Source organism: Salvelinus sp. IW2-2015, linkage group LG11, assembly GCF_002910315.2.
Source record: "Salvelinus sp. IW2-2015 linkage group LG11, ASM291031v2, whole genome shotgun sequence".
NCBI lineage: Eukaryota > Metazoa > Chordata > Actinopteri > Salmoniformes > Salmonidae > Salvelinus > Salvelinus sp. IW2-2015.
The window spans coordinates 35653975-35676558 of NC_036851.1; the positions used below are offsets into that span (position 1 = coordinate 35653975).

Sequence of the window (22584 nt, forward strand, 5' to 3'; positions counted from 1 at the left end):
GCGCTCCTTTTATGACTCCTGTAACCCGTATAGCCTTGGTTTCATGCAATGTTAACATTAGAAGCCCTCTCCCTAAGTTTGTTTATTCACTGCTTTAGCACACTCTGCCAACCGGATGTCCTAGCCGTGTCTGAATCCTGGCTTAGGAAGAAACCACCAAAAACTTTGAAATCTCCATCCCTACTACAACATTTTCAGACAAAGTAGAACGGCCAAAGGGGGCGGTGTTGCAATCTACTGCAAAGATAGCCTGCAGAGTTCTGTCTACTATCCAGGTCTGTACCCCAAACAATTTGAACTTCTACTTTTAAAAATCCACCTCTAAAAACAAGTCTCTCACCGTTGCCGTCTGCTATAGACCACGCTCTGCCCCAGCTGTGCTCTGGACACCATATGTGAACTGATTGCCCCCATCTATACTTCAGAGCTCGGTGCTAGCGTAGCGACCTAAACTGGAACATGCTTAACACCCAGCCATCCTACAATCTAAGCTGATGCCCTCAAATCCGAAACAACGACCCACCAGAAACCAGCAAAACGCAACACATCCCCCGCAACCCAACACCACCAAATTATCAATGACCTACCAGTAACATCGCCACAGAAAAAAAAAAACAAAACCACCCCCAAAGGTCCAGTTTTAACAGGCGGAGTCTTATGACTTCGGGGTAGAAGCTGTTAAAAGCCTCTAGAGCGCCTGGGGAATAGGAGTGGAGCTAGGCACTGCAGGGCCTGGATTCACCTCTACATCACCAGAGGAACAGAGGAGGAGTAGGATAAGGGTACGGCTAAAAGCTATGAGAATTGGTCGTCTAAAACGTCCGGAACAGAGAGTAAAAGGAGGTTTCTGGGGGCGATAAAATAGCTTCAAGGTATAATGTACAGACAAAGGTATGGTAGGATGTGAATACAGTGGAGGTAAACCTAGGTATTGAGTGATGATGAGAGAGATATTGTCTCTAGAAACATCATTGAAACCAGGTGATGTCATCGCATGTGTGGGTGGTGGAACTGAAAGGTTGGATAAGGTATTATAATGAGCAGGGTTAGAGGCTCTACAGTGAAATAAGCCAATAAACACTAACCAGAACAGCAATGGACAAGGCATATTGACATTAAGGAGAGGCATGCTTAGTCGAGTGATCATAAGTGTCCAGTGAGTAGTTAGGTTGGTTGGGGTAACGGCGATTCAGACAGCTAGCCGGGCCATCGGTAGCAAGCTAGCAGAGGATGGAGGTCTGTTTTTAGCCACCTCGTGCGTTTCCGTCRGTAGATTAGTGGGGTTCCGTGTGGTAGAGGGGATCAATCCAATTGGCAAAATAGATATAGTTATAGTGACCCAAGAAAAATTGTCTGATAGACCTATTCAGATAGCAGCCGATAAGACAACTAACGATTAGCGGGCCGCAGATGGGCGTTCAGGTAACGTCGCGATGGAGGGGCCAGTTGAATAACTCCCTCGGGCAGATAACGTCGGTAGTCTAGTCGTGAAGGCCCGGTGGGGCTCCGCATCRGCAGTAAAACGTATGTCCGGATACTCTTCAGCTGGCTAGCTCCRGAATAATTGTTGTTTGCTCCGGGATCGATGTAAGCCAATAGTCACACGGATAGCAGCTAGCTAGCTGCGAGATCCAGGTGTAAATGTCATGAGCTTGCGGTTSAAATCCGGGGATATGGAGAGAAAATAAGTCCGGTATGCTCTGGTCTGAGTCGCGTTGTACAAAACTGGYGATAGCTTTTCGAGCTAAAGGATAGCTGATGACCACAAACYGTGGTTAGCTGAATACTAACGTTAGCCAGTAAACTGGTTAGCTTCTGGCTAGCTTCTAGTAGGCTCATGGGTAGTTTCTGGTTAGCTTCTGGCTAGCTTCTGGTTAGCTTCTGGCTAGCTTCTGGTTAGCTTCTGGCTAGCTTCTATTGTGGATTTCAGATTTGAGGTAAATAATAAAAAAATWWAAAAAAATTGGTAAGGCGGCTTGCAGGAGAGTGTTTTGAAGTTGAGTTTTTGGAAAAGAAAAGATATAAAAGATATGCGAAGAAAGATGTAAATATATATATACACGGGACACGACAAGACGAGGACAAAGGACGTCTGACTGCTATGCCAACTTGGTAAGAATGGTCCAAGCATGGTCCAAGCACACAAAGACAGTCGTGAAGAGGGCACGACAAAACCTATTCCTCCTCAGGAGACTCAAAAGATTTGGCATGGGTCCTCAGATCTTCAAAAAGTTATACAGCTGCACCATCAAGAGCATCCTGACTGGTTGCATCAGTGCCTGGTATGGCAACTGCTCAGCCTATGACCGCAAGGCACTACAGAGGGTAGTGTGTGCGGCCCAGTACATCACTGGGGCCAAGCTTCCTGCCACCCAGAACCTCTATACCAGGCGGAGTCAGAGGAAGGCCCTAAAAATTGTCAAAGACTCCAGCCACCCTAGTCATAGACTGTACTCTCTGCTACCACATGGCAAGCGGTACCGGAGCGTCCAAGTCTAGGTCCAAGAGGCTTCTTAACAGCTTCTACCCCCAAGCCATAAGACTCCTGAACATCTAAACAAATGGCTACCCAGACTATTTGCATTGCCCACCCCATCCCCTCTTTTACACCGCTGCTACTCTCTGTTATTATCTATGCATAGTCACTTTAATAACTCTACCTACATGTACATATTACCTCAATTACCTTGACTAACCGGTGCCCCCGCACATTGACTCTGTACCGGTACCCTCTGTATACATTCTCGCTATTGTTATTTTACTGCTGCTCTTTAACTACTAGTTACTTTTATTTCTTATTCATATTTTTTAAACTGCATTGTTGGTTAGGGGGTTGTAAGTAAGCATTTGTAAGGTCTACACCTGTTGTATTCGGTGCATGTGACTAATAAAATTTGATTTGATTTTTAACAAAGTGAATATATGGTTTCATTTATTAAAATCAGCTCAAATGAATGTCATGAATTGTCTTTCTTTTGTCTGAACATTGTTCTGACAAGAGAGCATATTTTCTCTGCCAGGCAAAACCGTGCATCATTAGCTCATTGTTATGGATTTATCCAAATAAATCCAACTAGAAAACAGCTACTTCGCTGTTATTCTGGCTGCACTTTTTGACGTGACTGTAAGTTAGCCGTAGTTGGCTAGCTAGCAAGCAAGAGATAAGAACGTTGCCAGCCAGTATTTCAATGGAACATCTAGAACGAGCGACTGGGTCGCGTCCATAGACTCAGAACAAAAAGACTGAACGACTGGGTCGCGTCGATAGATACAGAATAAAAAGACTGAACGACTGGGTCGCGTCTCTAGCAACCCTAGATTTGTGATGGGACTATATCTTGTGGAAGGATGAAACAGTATGAATAAATTCATCAAAACAACAATTTTAATGAATATGTTGGTAAACCGTTGTATAAAAGTGATAATGCCCTCGAAGCCAATGTTTGGAAAGGGAAAGAGGGATACCTAGTCAGTTGAACAACTGAATGCATTCAACTTCAATGTGTCTTCCGCATTTAACCCAACCCCCTCTGAATCAGAGGATATATTGGCATGGTTTGCCGGCCCTCGACAAACACCTGTGCCAATATCCTCCAAACAGCGGCTTCTCTGGCATTATGACTTAATTATGCCTACACCCTTAAAAAATGACCCACGGCTTAGTAAATATTGCAAAAGAAAATCAATGATTTTTACTTAAAATAATAGGTTTTACTTACATTTTAGAATATAATACGAATATTTCTAAGTAACAACCAACAACTACTTAATATTTTTGATATTCAAAGTATCATTATTATGTTGGACTGACAAGCTAAATCYAGTTCCGAATGTCAATTGTGCTTGGAACATTTCAACTGACTTTGTCTTGATCTTTCTCCTCTGGAATGGCCATGCGGCAGGAAAGGACCAAATTATAACTTGGAATGTAGTTTGGATCTCTCGACACATACTTTCGACTAAATTTCGAAAATATTTGTGGAAAAGATAAGGTAGAGTTAGATAATATTCTTCAAGTACGAAAAGCATTTAGCTAGCTATATTGCCAGAGCATATTATATTTGCACATTGATAAGCTAGCTAGTTAACGGCCGTGATGTCTGTATAGTTAGCTAGTGGTGGGCATGCTACTAGCTAGTAAGTTAGCAGTCATTTTTGTGTAAGATTATATTAACCGAAATAGCTATGTAACATATTACCTACCTAGCTTTACAAAAAATGCATCGTCAGCAAACATGACAGTGGAACTGAACTAGAGTTCGACCGATTAATCGGAATGGCCGATTAATTAGGGCCGATTTCAAGTTTTCATAACAATCGGAAATCGGTATTTTTGGGCGCCGATTTGCCGATATTTTTTTTTATACCTTTATTTAACTAGGCAAGTCAGTTAAGAACACATTCTTATTTTCAATGACGGCCTAGGAACGGTGGGTTAACTGCCTTGTTCAGGGGCAGAACGACCGATTTTCACCTTGTCAGCTCGGGGGATCCAATCTTGCAACCTTACAGTTAACTAGTCCAACGCAATAACGACCTGCCTCTCTCTCGTTGCACTCCACAAGGAGACTGCCTGTTACGCGAATGCAGTAAGCCAAGGTAAGTTGCTAGCTAGCATTAAACTTATCTTATAAAAAACAATCAATCGTAACCACTAGTTAACTACACATGGTTGATGATATTACTAGATATTATCTAGCGTGTCCTGCGTTGCATATAATCTGACTGAGCATACAAGCATACAAGTATCTAAGTATCTGACTGAGTGGTGGTAGGCCGAAGCAGGCGCGTAAACATTAATTCAAACAGCACTTTCGTGCGTTTTGCCAGCAGCTCTTCATTGTGCGTCAAGCATTGCGCTGTTTATGACTTCAAGCCTATCAACTCCCGAGATAAGGCTGGTGTAACCGAAGTGAAATGGCTAGCTAGTTAGCGCACGCTAATAGCGTTTCAAACATCACTCGCTCTGAGCCTTCTAGTAGTTGTTCCCCTTGCTCTGCATGGGTAACGCTGCTTCGATGGTGGGTGTTGTCGTTGTGTTGCTGGTTCGAGCCCAGGGAGAAGCGAGGAGAGGGACGGAAGCTACACTGTTACACTTGCAATACTAAAGTGCCTATAAGAAACATCCAATAGTCAAAGGTTAATGAAATACAAATGGTATAGAGGGAAATAATCCTATAATTCCTATAATAACTACAACCTAAAACTTCTTACCTGGGAATATTGAAGACTCATGTTAAAAGGAACCACCAGCTTTCATATGTTCTCATGTTCTGAGCAAGGAACTGAAACGTTAGCTTTCTTACATAGCACATATTGCACTTTTACTTTCTTCTCCAACAATTTGTTTTTGCATTATTTAAACCAAATTGAACATGTTTCATTATTTACTTGAGGCTAAAATGATTTTATTGATGTATTATATTAAGTTAAAATAAGTGTTCATTCAGTATTGTTGTAATTGTCATTATTACAAATTAATAAATATCGTCCGATTAATCGGTATCGGCTTTTTTGGTCCTCCAATAATCGGTATCGGCGTTGAAAAATCATAATCGGTCAACCTCTAAACTGAACACATGGTGCCCCTGCAATTTAAGGTTTGCATGCTAGGCAAGCTAGCCAGACAGAGACAGGAACGAACAATACGTAGCTAGCTATCTAGCTACACCTACTCTATCTAGCTACACCTAGCTATCTAGCTACATCTAGCTACACCTAGCTATCTAGCTACACCTAGCTATCTAGCTACACCTGTCCTTGCAGAAACCTTGTTGTTCACGTATTCACAACATGTTCAAGGCAGCACTGCAAACGTTGACCTTGTGCAGTAGTTATCTATTCTAATCTAACAGCCAAACTAGCTAAATGAAATAACTGGGCTGGCTAGTAAGATAGATAACAAGCAGCTCTTCCAAGTCAGCTAAGATTGCGATGTTTCTGCTAGCTTTCTAAAGCTGAAGTCAAGTTTTATTTTCCTGACATTGTCATAGATTTGAATACAACTCCTCTTCTTTAGGTAATGTTATAGGTATTCAGACGTTCCTGAGTACTGGACAGACCATATTTTCCAGAATACATTGACAAGGTATGTAAATATATTCAAATGTTTGTGTTTTGATTGTAGCTCACATGAGGGCTTGTAAGGCCCTATGATTTCCGCAAAGCGGAAAACTCAGACGGAGCCCAGAAATTTAAACAGAATACACGCCACCCCTCGGACAGGATACGCAGGATATTTTTATTACAGTAACCCAACATTAGTGTGAATAATAATAAAGGAATAAAGTATTAGATATATACTGTATTTTTTAAATCAACCAAATGGATTGAAAAAGTTAGGCAACAAAAAGACAATGGAATTTCAGAAAATAAAACAGCAAAAGTATTTTATAGGGCCCTATTAGTGTTTTACACAATGCGTTGTCACCCAGGCAGGTATTGACAATGTGTGTCTTCCTTATTTTAGAATGATATAGCATATGGGAAGTGTTAGTAATGTTTTAAGCTTATATATACACACAAAAATAATTGACTTCACCTTAACTTCTCTAGGGTATGTGGGACGGTAGCGTCCCACCTCCTCAACAGCCAGTGAAACTGCAGGGCGCCAAATTCAAAACAACAGAAATCCCATAATTTCAATTCCTCAAACATACAAGTATTTTACAACATTTTAAAGATACACTTGTTGTAAATCCAGCCAAAGTGTCCGATTTCAAAAAGGTTTTACGACGAAAGCACACCAAACGATTATGTTAGGTATGAGCCAAGTCACAGAAAAAGACAGCCATTTTTCCAGTCAAAGAGAGGAATAACAAAAAGCAGAAATAGAGATAAAGTTAATCACTAACCTTTGATGATCTTCATCAGATGACACTCATAGGATTTCATGTTACATAATACATGTATGTTTTGTTCGATAAAGTTCATATTTATATCCAAAAATCTGAGTTTAGGCGGGACGCTACTGTCTCACTTGGCAAAAAGCCAGAGAAAATGCAGAGCGCCAAATTCAAACAAATTACTATAAAAATCAAACTTTCATTAAATCACACATGAAAGATACCAAATTAAAGCTACACTGGTTGTGAATCCAGCCAACATGTCAGAATTCAAATAGGCTTTTCGGCCAAAGCAAACGATGCTATTATCTGAGGATAGCACAATAGTAAACAAAGACAGAGAAGCATATTTCAACCCTGCAGGCGCGACACAAAACGCAGAAATAAAAATATAATTCATGCCTTACCTTTGACGAGCTTCTGTTGTTGGCACTCCAATATGTCCCATAAACATCACAAATGGTCCTTTTGTTCGATTAATTCCGTCGATATATATCCAAAATGTCCATTTATTTGGCGCGTTTGATCCAGAAAAACACCGGTTCCAACTTGCTCAAACGTGACTACAAAATATCTCAAAGGTTACCTGTAAACTTTTCCAAAAGTTAATAATCAATAGAATTGAAGACGGAATGATCTGTGTTCAATACAGGATTAAAACCAACTATAGCTCGCTTTCTGGTCACGCGCTTCTATCTAACAGGACACCTCGAGTGACTCTCGTTCAAGATGGCCGTACATCTTCATTACACAAAGGAATAACCTCAACCAATTTCTCAAGACTGTTGACATCCAGTGGAAGCAGTAGGAACTGCAAGCAGGTCCCTTAGAAATCTGGTTTCCCAATGAAATCTCATTGAAAAGAGAGTGACCTMAAAAAAAAAGAATCTGAATGGTTTGTCCTTGGGGTTTCGCCTGCTAAATAAGTTCTGTTATACTCACAGACATGATTCAAACAGTTTTAGACACTTCAGAGTGTTCTCCATCCARATATACTAATAATATGCATATCTTATCTTCTGGGGATTAGTAGCTGGCAGTTTAATTTGGGTATGCTTTTCATCCAAAATTCCGAATGCTGCCCCCTACCCTAGAGAAGTTAATTCCAAAGGGATCAAATGGCACATGCAATGTAAGATCTGCAGTTTTGCTGCATTCAAACAAACATAACTTTTCAAGCACTATAGACTGAGGCATGGACATAATCAACCACTGCCCTGCCTCCACCCAGACTGCATCTGTTCCTTCAAAACATGGGGTTCCCTTAAGGTACATTTGTCGAGGCAACATGCAACTGACAAGTCAGTAAGGCCAGGAGAGCTCTTTTCTTTTAAATGTGAAATTTGCAGAGCTTGCAGTYTCTCAACAGAAAAATATTTTTTGGAACACCGCGGAAACCATCTAAAGAAACATTAAACTGTCCTCTGTGTGTGACAAGTGCGGATTTAGAACAAATGTATATGGTACCTTTGCATCTCATAGGAGTCGAAAACACAATCCGCATTCTCTGGGCGACTTTAGAACTGGAGTCGTACAAAAACATATTGACCATTCAAATAAAGCAGGGACCGAGAGACTGAAAAACAGCTTCTATCTCAAGGCCATCAGACTGTTAAACAGCCACCACTAACATTTAGTGGCTGCTGCCAACATACTGACTCAACTCCAGCCACTTTAATAATGGGAATTGATGGAAATGTATGTAAAAATGTATCACTAGCCACTTTAAACAATGCCACTTAATATAATGTTTACATACCCTACATTACTCATCTCATATGTATATGTATATACTGTACTCTATATCATCTACTGCATCTTGCCATCTTTATGTAATACATGTATCACTAGCCACTTTAAACTATGCCACTATGTTTATATACCCTACATTACTCATCTCATATGTATATACTGTACTCTATACCATGTACTGCATCTTGCCTATGCCGTTCTGTACCATCACTCATTCATATATCTTTATGTACATATTCTTTATCCCTTTACACTTGTGTGTATAAGGTAGTAGTTGTGGAATTGTTAGGTTAGATTACTCGTTGGTTATTACTGCATTGTCGGAACTAGAAGCACAAGCATTTCTCTACACTCACATTAACATCTGCTAACCATGTGTATGTGATAAATATATTTGATTTGATTTGATTTGAATACACAAGTCCATGAAGAGGAGGAAACTTTAGAAGAACCAGAATTACAAAATGACATTGGGCAAAAAATTGGTCACCTTTTGCTCAAATTGGAAAGTATTTACAACGTGTCAAACAAGTGTATCAATGAGGTAGTAGAGGAACTGCATTTCATATCGTGCTCTGTGTCAGGTCCTGTCATAAAATACATTGTTAATTCCTGTTTAAGGAAACATGGCTGTGTTACTGACAATTACATAATCTCAGATTTGGTTCAAGATGTCTGAAACAAATCCCATGAGCACAGTTTTAGGGCCGAATGGAACCCTCGCCACACCGTACAAGAGGAAGCAGTTTTTTTAAGAAGAAAAATTCTGTGGTGGAGCCGGTAGAATATATACTTCATGCAAAGAAAGGAAGAAGCTTTCAGTATGTTCCTACATTCAGGAGAAAACTTTAAAAAGTAGGCCTACGAGTTTCTCGATACAAGTCTTTTTATGACGGCACACATTTCAAAGAAAATGACTGTATATCAGGAGATTAATTAACCCCATCTTTACTTCTCTATGTTGATGACTTTGAAGTGTGCAATCCCCTTGGAACATCCCGCAAAAAGCACAAAATCACAGGAGTCTATTGGGTGTTGGCAAATGTCCCATTACAGTTTAGGTCTACACTCAAGTCTATTTACTTAGCTGTTGTCTGCAAGGCTGTTGATGTTAAACATATGGATATGGGAAGGTGCTAGACACTTTTAAAAGATCTTGCACAATTGGAGGAGGAAGGACTTTTTATTCCTCTGCTGGGAAAGATACTGAAGGGCACTGTTTGTGTGGCGGCAGATAATCTTGGAGCCTACTCTATTGGTGGAGTTGTAGAAAGTTTTAGTGCAACGCATGTCTGCAGGTTCTGTTTGGATGAGTTATCTGAGATCCAGGTAAAAGAAGTGAGAACTAGGGCATTCCAACCCAGAACAAAGCAGCAACATTCTGAACAAATACAGACAGTTTCAGAAAATCCCACCTTAATACATTGCTATGGTGTGAACAAGCACTGTGCTTTGACTGAAAAACGTAAACATTTTGACATGCTGTCTGGCTATCCACCAGATGTGCTGCATGACTTTTTTTGAGGGAATCCTGCCTCTGGAACTGGCATTGTGCTTAAAGGTTTTAATCAAGAATAAATATTTTATTCTGTTGGAACTCAACAATCTTATTATACAGATCCCCCATAAGTGGAGTGATAACACTGACTGCCCACAATCAATTCCTCTTGACTTGATGAATCCAAGGAAAATAAGTATTGGAGGAAATGCTCATGAAAACTGGTGCCTACTGCGTCTGCTTCCATTCGATATCGGAACTAAAATACCTGTAGGTGAACCATCATGGGAAATATGGACATCAAATATATTGTTGAACTTGTGGTTTCGCCAATTCACACAGAAGAATCAATTTGGTACCTTGACAGCAAGATATCCGAGCACAGGCATAGATTCTTAGAGGTTTTTCTTCAGGATAGTCTTATCCCGAAACATCATTTCATTGAACACTACCTGCAGCTGATAAAGGCATTTGGACCCCTTTTGGCTTTTAAGACTATGCGCTTTAAAGCTAAACACAGCTTTTTTAAGCGGATTGTTCGACAGACCAACAGCTTTCAAAACATTTTGCTGTCTCTTGCAGTGAAGCATCAACTAATTGCTTGCGTACCATCTGCATGGCACCAATCTTGTCAAGCCTGCCTTATCTGCCACAAAGCTGTCCACTGTTGCTTTGGAAGTGTTAAAGGATGACAAAGGAAGCGGTACAATGTTCTTTTCCAGATGAGACTTTTRTTCAGATGGCAAACACACTTTCCTGCAATGGTACCGACTACTCGGTTGGAATGATCCTAACCTACGGATCCACTGGAGGTCTACCAGACTTTGTTGAAATACTTCTAATGATCGTTGTTCATGGTGAACTTGCTTTTATTGCCAAGTGTCAGAATGCTTGGTATAATGAGCACCTTAGGGGGTTTGAGCTGGAATCCACACAGAAGCTTAAGGTCATTGAGCAAAAGGAATTGGCAGACATCTCCCCACTAACAGCATACGCTGTTGGCCAAAAGAGAATGGTAACCCTGAAGCACCACATTTGCCTGTAATATTAGGTAACAATCTTTTAAAATGGAATAGTTTTAAATGTGGTGTATTTATACATGGGTTTAAAAACAATGCATTGCTCATAGAGCTCATGCCGGATTTAGTATTTGGTATAGAATAGAAATGCTTGGTTTTACATGTTTATTATTATGAGATCTAGTAAGCAGCACTTGATATCGATTTAATGGGATACCCATGTTTGACATCATACTCATTTGATAACTTTTATGCATTTTTTCTTGACAGGATCACTTTCGCTACAACAGAACAGAAATGTCTGCCAGGCTACGGGACCTATTTGAGGGCCCTGATATCCGTAAGCTAACATTGCCTTCTGGAATCCCTGCTACTGTGGCTGAGCTTGGCACAATTGTGCAAGAGACATTTCAGCTTCAAAAATAATTTGTTCTACAGTACATGGACAGCGCATTTGGAGATCAGTTATTGTCTTTGCTTGATACTGAAGACCTAAAGGATAAAGACACCATCAAAGTGGTTGACCTTGACGGCCCACCTCTTATTACTTGAAATGTACAAGAACTCAATAACAGCTCCACAGAGACATCGGATGAGAGGGGCTCCCGTGGATCACGTGACACTGTGATATTGTCCTCTCCAGAAAGTACCTCTTCCCAACGCTCCAGTCCGTGGCCATCTGACTTTGAAGTTCCTCGCTTTGTTTATGATACAGAGCTCATTCTTGAGGCAGCTAATGAAGCACACATGAAGGATGGAACAGTACTCAACAATCTGTCTGTGAAATCAGACATCCTGGAAAAACTGTCTGAAAGGATCTTCCAGTTTACAGCCTATCCGTCAAGTCTACAAATTTGGCAGGTTGCAGAAGCTTTGGTAAAAAATTACCCATGTTTTAAAGAGCCTGGGTCCTTCTCAGGCCTGTACGGATGGCAAACCAACCTGAAGTATAAGATGGGCAATTACAGATCGAAACTGAGAGGAATTGTTTGCCCAGAACTGGAAGTGAACTCTGTCAATTGAAAATCCCCAGAGGACATGCCCGTTGCCAAGAACATAAAAAAAACAAAGAAGGCTGAGGTAAATTACCTCCCACCCCACCCTGCTGGAGAAACAGATGAGACTCTGGAGAGGGAGCGAGTGGAGCTACTGGGAGAAGTACAAATACGTGACAACCACATCATTGTGAGGCTTCTCATATCGAAGACAAGATGTCGTTCAGGCCCTTCCTGTGAAGGACTTCAAAGAAAGATGGCCAGCCCTGTTTGAGCCCACTCGGGTACAAAATACAGCTGAATGAAAATAGTCAATGTAGGTAAAAAATTTATATTGATTTAAATATTTTGTGTTGTCTTGACCTAATATTCTAATCTACAATGAAATATGCATTAAAGATTAGTCTGAACATTCTCAATCTGCACATGCTTTGGGAGGGGTTTCCCAATAGCATTCTGGCTCTCAGATCATCTTTTGTCCTTATCTGTTCAGAATTCTCTCTCTCTCTCTCACTCAGATTAAGGAAGAGTTCAGAAGAATTACAACTGTTGCTCTTGAGTCCACCTTTATGCAGAAGCTGGACGAATTTACACCAAAACTATTGGACTTGTTTAAGTCAAAAGGAGGTGCGGCCATGCAGAAAATCCTTGAAGTTCTGTACAGGGTATGCACAGTAACACCTTCACAATAGTATATATACTGTGTATTTATTTGCCGGTATTAAATGCAATTTGTATAACATCATATTACAGTGCAACACCATCCAGGAAAGAAGAGACAGTGTGATCCAGTGTGGGTGTGGGTTGAAGACCTTATCACAGAATACATGGTAAAGGATTTTATTTTTGTATCCTTATTTATCTCTAAATGAGGTATCTTCCTTTCTTTCCCTCTCTCTCCTCTCAAGTTGCACAGTTAATCTAGAAGCCTAGTCTGTTATTTCTTATTTTTTTCACTCAGGATGCTGACGACACCATGATTCGAGAGGACCTCGTTCAGCATGTGATGAAAGTGTTTACTGTGAAGGATCTGCACCAGAATATAGAACATGGGATCTGCATCGAAGGAGCAGAGGTCCTGGCTGGTATTCCCGGTGTTACACAGTCATGTACGTTGCTTATGGGCCTCATCTATGGCTTAAATCTAAGGTACCCCAAAGAACTGAAATATACCTTTGAGGTGTTCCAAAAAGGTATCTTGGGAATCTTGATGATCTCAGGACCTCCCCCACGGGTCAAGCTTAAAGATGAAGGTTACTTGTTTTCAGAGATGTCTAAAGCAATCTATGAGAACTCTCAAAAGGCAAATCACAAACTGTGGTCTAAGACCCTACTCAGTAAACTGAAAAGACTAGTTGCTAGGGGTGTATAGGAGCTACAGTTTACATTTATGCTCTTTAGTCGGGTGAAGTCATAAGAGACAATTGTAAAATTCCTGTTTAAAAAACAGCGTTGTTTTAAACATACTACATATGCACTATAGGTTTTGCAAGTCGGTTAGGGCATCTAGCTTTGTGCATGACAAGTCATTTTTCCCAAAAAATGACAGACAGATATTTCATTAATAATTCCACTGTATCACAATTCCAGTGGGTCAGAAGTCTACATATACTAAGTTGACTGGCATCTTAAACAGCTTGGAAAATCCAGAAAATTATGTCATGCGTTTACGAAGCTTCTGATAGGCTAATTGACATAATTGAGTCACTTGGAGGGTGTACCTGTGAGTATTTTCAAGCCTACCTTCAACTCAGTGCCCTCTTTGTTGACATCATGGAAAATCAAAAGAAATCAGCCAAGACCTCACACAAAAATTGTAGACCTCCACAAGTCTGGTTCATCCTTGGGAGCAATTTCCAAGATGCCTGAAGGTACCATGTTCATCTGTACAAACAATAGTACGCAAGTCCAAACACCATTGGACCACCGCACCGTCATACCGCTCAGGAAGAGACACGTTCTGTCTCTCTAGAGATGAACGTACTTTGGTGCGAAAAGTGCAAATCAATCCCCAGAACAACAGCAAAGACCTTGTGAAGATGCTGGAGGAAACAGGTACAAAAGTATATATCAGTGGGAGAACAAGTATTTGATACACTCGAATTTTGCAGGTTTTCCTACTTACAAAGCATTAGAGGTCTGTATTTTTATCATAGTACACTTCAACTGTGAGAGAGGAATCTAAAACAAAAATCCAGAAAATCACATTGTATGATTTTTAAGTAATTAATTTGCATTTTATTGCATGACATAAGTATTTGAATCACCTACCAACCAGTAAGAATTCCGGCTCTCACAGACCTGTTAGTTTTTCTTTAAAAGCCCTCCCGTTCTCCACGCATTACCTGTATTAACTGCACCTGTTTTGAACTCGTTACCTGTATAAAAGACACCTGTCCACACACTCAATCAAACAGACTCCAACCTCTCCACGAATGGCCAAGACCAGAGAGCTGTGTAAGGACATCAGGGATAAAATTGTAGACCTGTACAAGGCTGGGATGGCTACAGGACAATAGCCAAGCAGCTTGGTGAGAAGGCAACAACTGTTGGCACAATTATTAGAAAATGGAAGAAGTTCAAGATGACGGTCAATCACCCTCGGTCTGGGCTCCATGCAAGATCTCACCTCGTGGGGCATCAATGATCATGAGGAATGTGAGGGATCAGCCCAGAACTACACGGCAGCCTGGTCAATGACCTGAAAGAGAGCTGGACCACAGTCTCAAAGAAAACCATTAGTAACACACTACGCCGTCATGGATTAAAATCCTGTCAGCAGCGCACGCAAGGTCCCCTGCTAAGCCAGCACATGTCCAGGCCCGTCTGAAGTTTGCCAATGACCATCTGGATGATCCAGAGGAAGAATGGAAGAGTCATGTTCTGATGAGACAAAAATAGAGCTTTTTGCTCTAAACTCCACTCGCCGTGTTTGGAGGAAAAGAAGGATGAGTACAACCCCCAAGAACACCATCCCAACCGTGAAGCATGGAGGTGGAAAACATCATTCTTTGGGGATGCTTTTCGTGCAAAGGGACAGGACGACTGCACCGTATTGAGGGAGGATGGATGGGGCCATGTATCGCGAGATCTTGACCAACAACCTCCTTCCCTCAGTAAGAGCATTGAAGATGGGTCGTGGCTGGGTCTTCCAGCATGACAACGACCCGAAACACACAGCCAGGCAACTAGGAGTGGCTCTCGTAAGAAGACATCTCAAGTCCTGGAGTGGCCTAGCCAGTCTCCAGACCTGAACCCAATAGAAAATCTTTTAGGAGCCGAAAGTCCGTATTGCCCAGCCGACAGCCCCGAAAACCTGAAGGATCTGGAGAAGGTCTGTATGGAGGAGTGGGCCAAAATCCCTTCTGCAGTGGGTGCAAACCCTGGTCAAGAACTACAGGAACGTATGACTCTGTAATTGCAAACTAAGTTCTGTACCAAATATTCAGTTCTGCTTTTCTGATGTATCAAATACTTATGTCATGCAATAAAATGCAAATTAATTACTTAAAAATCATACAATGTGATTTTCTGGATTTTTGTTTTAGATTCCTTCTCTCACAGTTGAAGTGTACCTATGATAAAAATTACAGACCTCTACATGCTTTGTAAGTAGGAAAACCTGCAAAATTGTCAGTGTATCAAATACTTGTTCTCCCCACTGTATATCCACAGTAAAACTAATCCTATGTCGATATAACCTGAAAGGCCCCTCAGCAAGGAAGAAGCCACTGCTCCAAAACCGCCATAAAAAAGCCAAAACTACGGTTTGCCACTGCATATGGGGACAAAGATCGTAGTTTTTGGAGAAATGTCCTCTGGTCTGATGAAACAGAAATCTACCTGTTTGGCCATAATGACCATCGTTATGTTTGGAGGAAAGAGGGGGAGGCTTGCAAGCCGAAGAACACCATCCAAACCATGAAGCACAGGAGTGGCAGCATCATGTTGTGGGGGTGCTTTGCTGCAGGAGGGACTGGTTCACTTCACAAAATAGATGGCATCATGAGGTAGGAAAAGTATGTGGATATATTGAAGCAACATCTTAAGACATCAGTCAGGAAGATAAAGCTTGGTCACAAATGGGTCTTCCAAATGGGCAATGACCCCAAGCATACTTCCAAAGTTGTGGCAAAATGGCTTAAGGACAACAAAGTCAAGGTATTGCAGTGGCCATCACAAAGCCCTGACCTCAATCCTATAGAAAATTTGTGTGCAGAACTGAAAAAGCGTGTGCGAGCAAGGAGGCCTATAAACCTGACTCTGTTACACCAGCTCTGTCAGGAGGAATGGGCCAAAATTCACCCAACTTATTGTTGGAAGCTTGTGGAAGGCTACCCAAAACGTTTGACCCAAGTTAAACAATTTAAAGGCAATGCTACCAAATACTAAATTGAGTGTATGTAAACTTCTGACCCACTGGGAATGAGATGAAAGAAATAAAAGCTTAAATAAATCATTCTCTCTACTATTATTCTGACATTTCACATTCTTAAAATAAAGTGGTGATTCTAACTGACCTAAGACAGGGAATTTTTACTAGGATTAAATGTCAGGAATTGTGAAAACCTGAGTTTAAATGTACTTGGTGTGTGTAAGGTGTATGTAAACTTCCGACTTCAATAGTATATATTTTTACCTCTATTTAACTAGTCAAGTCAGTTAAGAACAAATTCTTATTTACAATCACGGCCTACTTGTAAAGCCCCCCCCCGGCCAAACCCGGGTCTATAGTGACGCCTCTAGGACTGCGATGCAGTGCCTTAGACCGCTGTGCCACTTCAATGCTGCAGAAATGTTTTGGTACCCTTCCCCAGATCTGTGCTTCGACATAATCCTGTCTTGGAAAATATTGACTAAATAAACTAAAGTAAAAATAGTCAAATAAAAATAAATAACACAAAACTAACAGGGCTACATAAAGGGGGTACCAGTCCCGAGTCAATGTGTGGGGGTACAGGTTAGTCAAGTTATTTTGTACATGCAGGCAGGGGTAAAGTGACTATGCATAGATAATAAATAGCGAGTAGCAGCAGTGTAAAAACAAAGGGAGGGGGGTGTCTCAATGCAAATATTCCGGGTGGCCATTTGATTAATTGTTCAGCAGGCTTATGGCTTGTGGGTAGAAGCTGTTAACTTCCTATGGCTGTAGGGGCAGTATTGAGTAGCTTGGATGAAAGTTGCCCATCGTAAACTGCCTGCTCCTCAGTCCCAGTTGCTAATATATGCATATTATTATTCGTATTGGATAGAAAACACTCTGAAGTTTCTAAAACGGTTTGAATGATGTCTGTGAGTATAACAGAACTCATATGGCAGGCAAAAACCTGAGAAAAAATCCAAACAGTAAGTGGGAATTCTGAGGTTGGTCGATTTTCAACCAAGCCCCTATTGAATACACTGTGGGATATGGATGAGTTTGCACTTCCTACGGCTTCCACTAGATGTCAACAGTCTCTAGAACCTTGTCTGATGCCTCTACTGTGACGTGGGGCCGAAGGAGACAGGAATTAGTCAGGTCTATCATGACCTGACCATGCGCGTTCACATGAGAGGGAGCTCTGTTCCATCGCACATCTGAAGTCAATGTAATTCTCCGGTTGGAACGTTACTGAAGATTTATGTTAAAAACATTCTAAAGATTGATTCAACACATCGTTTGACATGTTTCTACTGACTGTTACGGAACTTTTTGACATTTCGTCTGCTTTTAGTGAACGCGCTTCCTGACTTTGGATTTGTTTACCAAACACGCTAACAAAAATAGCTATTTGGACATAAATTATGGACATTACCGAACAAAACGAACATTTCTTGTGGAAGTGGGAGTCCTGGGAGTGCATTCCGACGAAGATCAGCAAAGGTAAGTGAAGATTTATAATGCTTTTTATGAGTTTTGTTGACTGCACAATTTGGCGGGTAACTGTATGGCTTCCTTTTGTGGCTGAACGCTGTTCTCAGATTATTGAATATTGTGCTTTTGCTGTAAAGCTTTTTGTAATCTGACACAACGGTTGCATTAAGAACAAGTGTATCTTTAATTCTATGTAAAACATGTATCTTTCATCAAAGTTTATGATGAGTATTTATGTTATTTGACGTGGCTCTCTGCAATTTCTCCGGATATTTTGGAGGCATTTCTGAACATGGCGCCAATGTAAACTGAGGTTTTTGGATATAAATATGAACTTTATCGAACAAAACATACATGTATTGTGTAACATGAAGTCCTATGAGTGTCATCTGATGGAAGATCATCAAAGGTTAGTGATTAATTTTATCTATATTTCTGCTTTTTGTGAATCCTGTCTTTGGCTGGGAAAATGACTGTGTTTTTCTGTGATTTTGCGGTGACCTAACATAATCGTTTGTGGTGCTTTCGTGGTAAAGCCTATTTGAAATCGGACACTTTGGTGGGATTAACAACAAGATTACCTTTAAAATTGTATAAAATACATGTATGTTTGAGGAATTTTAATTATGAGATTTCTGTTTGAATTTGGCGCCCTGCACTTTCACTGGCTGTTGTCATATCATCCCGTTAACGGGATTGCAGCCATAAGAAGTTTTAAGGAGCCTTTTGTTCCTAGACTTGGCGCTCCGGTACTGCTTGCAGTGCGGTAGCAGAGAGAACAGTCTATGACTTGGGTGACTGGAGTCTGACAACTGTGGGACCTTTCCAAATCATGTCCAATCAATTGAATTTACCACAGGTGGACTCCAATCAAGTTGTAGAAACAGCTCAAGGATGATCAATTTTGAGTCTCATATTAAAGGGTCTGAATACTTATGTAAATAAGGTATTTCTGTTTTTTATTTTTTATAAATTTGAAAAAATATTGAAAACAGTTTTTGTTTTGTCATCATGGGGTATTGTGTGTAAATTGGTGAGTAAAAAAGTTAATTTAATACATTTTAGAATAAAGCAGTAACGTAACAAAATGTGGAAAAAGTGAAGGTGTCTGAATCCATTCCGAATGCACCAGTCACGTTCCTGACCTGTTATCTGTTATTTTGTATGTGTTAGTCGGTCAGGGCGTGAGTTTGGATGGACAGTCTATGTTATGTGTTTCTATGTTGGTTAATGGGTGACCTGATATGGTTCTCAATTAGAGGCAKGTGGTTTACGTTTCCTCTGATTGAGAGCCATATTAAGGTAGGTGGTTTCACATTGTTTGTGGTGGGTGGTTGTCTCCTGTGTTTGTGTATGTTGCGCCACACGGGACTGTTTCGGTTTGTTTGTTTGTTCGTTCGTTTGTGTAGTCATTTTTCCTGTTCGTGCGTTCTTCGTTATATTGTAAGTTCTTACGTCCAGGTCTGTCTACATCGTTTATTTGTTTTGTTAATTATCAAGTGTAGTTCGTTTTCGTCTTGTCTAATAAATCATTATGTCATTTCACAACGCTGCGCTTTGGTCGAATCCCTGCTCCTCCTCTTCATCCGAAGAGGAGGAGGAAATCCGTTACAGCACCGTACATATCTACCACAAATACCTCGTACCCCKGCACACTGATCTAATACTGGTACTCCTTGTATATAGTTCCATTCTTGTATATTTTATTCGTTGTGTTACTATAATTTTTCAACTCTGGATTGTTAGGAAGGGCTCGTAAGCATTTCACGTTAAAGTCTACACCTGTTGTATTTGCTGCATGTGACAAATATAATTCGATTTTGGATTTAAGCAACAAAAAAAGTAATGGATAAGGCTTTGTATTTGGGACATGTGACAAATTAAATGTTATTTGATTTTTTTTCGACACCAGATCCCTGATATCTGGAATTATTACTGTTTTTCGCCCAACTCTTTTCCAACACATATTCTCAGCTATTGCTCCACATCTGTCCTGTATTACTGTGAAATTACATTTTAAATTTTGTGTTTGTGTGTGTGTTTGTATCTGTGTTTGTGCTTACTGTTGGGTGTCTGTGGTGTTCGAGGAATGTCTATCTCTCGTGCGTGTCCGCTGGCGGTCATGATCATAGGCTCCTCCACCACATTGATACTGTTGCACTGCATCAGCTCCTGGAGGAGGTTGAAAATCTCCTCCGCACGAGAACATTTAAACGCAAAGATCCCTGCATGACCACAGAGAAAACACACATAAAGTTGAAGTCAGAAGTTTACATACACCTTAGCCAAATACATTTAAACTCAGGTTTTCACAATTMCTGACATTTAATCCTAATAAAAATTCCCTGTCTTAGGTCAGTTAGGATCACCACTTCATTTTAAGAATGTGAAATGTCAGAATAATAGTAGAGAGAATGATTTATTTCAGCTTTTATTTCTTTCATCACATTCCCAGTGGGTCAGAAGTTTACATACACTCAATTAGTATTTGGTAGCATTGCCTTTAAATTGTTTAACTTGGGTCAAACATTTCAGGTAGTCTTCCACAAGCTTCCCACAATAAGTTGGGTGAATTTTGGCCCATTCCTCCTGACAGAGCTGGTGTAACTGAGTCAGGTTTATGGGCCTCCTTGCTCGCACACGCTTTTTCAGTTCTGCCCACAAATTTTCTATAGGATTGAGGTCAGGGCTTTGTGATGGCCACTGCAATACCTTGACTTTGTTGTCCTTAAGCCATTTTGCCAACATTTGGAAGTATGCTTGGGGTCATTGTCCATTTGGAAGACCCATTTGCGACCAAGCTTTAACTTCCTGACTGATGTCTTGAGATGTTGCTTCACATATCCACATATTTTCCATCCTCATGATGCCATCTATTTTGTGAAGTACACCAGTCCTTCCTGCAGCAAAGCACCCCCACAACATGATACTGCCACCCCCCGTTCTTCACGGTTTCGATGGTGTTCTTCGGCTTGCAAGCCTCCCTCTTTTTCCTCCAAACAAAATGATGGTCATTATGGCCAAACAGTTAGATTTTTTTTCATCAGACCAGATGACATTTCTCCAAAAAGTACGATCTTTGTCCCCATGTGCAGTTGCAAACCGTAGTCTGGCTTTTTTATGGCGGTTTTGGAGCAGTGGCTTCTTCCTTGCTGAGCAGCCTTTCAGGTTATGTCGACACAGGACTCGTTTTACTGTGGATATATATACTTTTGTACCTGTTTCCTCCAGCATCTTCAAAGGTCCTTTGCTGTTGTTCTGGGATTGATTTGCACTTTTCGCACCAAAGTACGTTAATTTCTAGGAGACAGAACGCGTCTCCTTCCTGAGCGGTATGACGGCTGGCGTGGACCCGTGGTGCTTATACTTGCGTACTATTGTTTGTACAGATGAACGTGGTACCTTCAGCGTTCGGAAATTGCTCCCTAGGATGAACCAGACTTGTGGAGGTCTACAATTTTTCTCTGAGGTCTTGGCTGATTTCTTTTGATTTTCCCATGATGTCAAGCAAAGAGGCACTGAGTTTGAAGGTAGGCTTTGAAATACATCCACAGGTACACCTCCAATTGACTCAATGATGTCAATTAGCCTACCAGAAGCTTCTAAAGCCATGACATAATTTTCCAAGCTGTTTAAATGCACAGTCAACTTAGTGTATGTAAACTTCTGACCCACTGGAATTGTCATACAGTGAAATATAAGTGAAATAATCTGTCCGTAAACAATTGTTGGAAAAATTACTTGTGTCATGCACAAATTAGATATCTAACCGTCTTGCAAAACTATAGTTTGTTAACAAGAAATTTGTGGAGTGGTTGAAAAACGAGTTTTAATGACTCCAACCTAAGTGTTGTAAACTTCCGACTTCAACTGTACATACAGTGGGGAGAACAAGTATTGATATACACTGCCGATTTTGCAGGTTTTCCTACTTACAAAGCATGTAGAGGTCTGTCATTTTAATCATAGGTACACTTCAACTGTGAGAGACGGAATCTAAAAACAAAAATCCAGAAAATCACATTGTATGATTTTTAAGTAATTAATCAGCATTTTATTGCATGACATAAGTATTTGATACATCAAAAAGGCAGAACTTAATATTTGGTACAGAAACCTTTGTTTGCAATTACAGAGATCATACGTTTCTGTAGTTCTTGACCAGGTTTGCACACACTGCAGCAGGGATTTTGGCCCACTCCTCCATACAGACCTTCTCCAGATCCTTCAGGTTTCGGGGCTGTCGCTGGGCAATAGGACTTTCAGCTCCCTCCAAAGATTTTCTATTGGATTCAGGTCTGGAGACTGGCTAGGCCCCTCCAGGACCTTGAGATGCTTCTTACGGAGCCACTCCTTAGTTGCCCTGGCTGTGTGTTTCGGGTCGTTGTCATGCTGGAAGACCCAGCCACGACCCATCTTCAATGCTCTTACTGAGGGAAGGAGGTTGTTGGCCAAGATCTCGCGATACATGGCCCCTTCCATCCTCCCCTCAATACGGTGCAGAAGTCCTGTCCCCTTTGCAGAAAAGCATCCCCAAAAGAATTATGTTTCCACCTTCCATGCTTCACGGTTGGGATGGTGTTCTTGGGGTTGTACTCATCCTTCTTCTTCCTCCAAACAG

General features: G+C 40.9%; 1 protein-coding gene across 1 annotated transcript in view; it reads right to left on the reverse strand.

Moving 5' to 3' along the window:
- LOC111970291 (fibroblast growth factor receptor substrate 2-like) overlaps positions 1 to 22584 on the reverse strand; it is a 54219-nt gene that overhangs the window by 16029 nt on the left and 15606 nt on the right. Inside the window, exon 4 of the mRNA XM_023996946.2 lies at positions 20027 to 20188. Coding sequence (XP_023852714.1) covers positions 20027 to 20188 — 162 coding nt within the window. The remainder of the gene's footprint in view (positions 1 to 20026; positions 20189 to 22584) is intronic.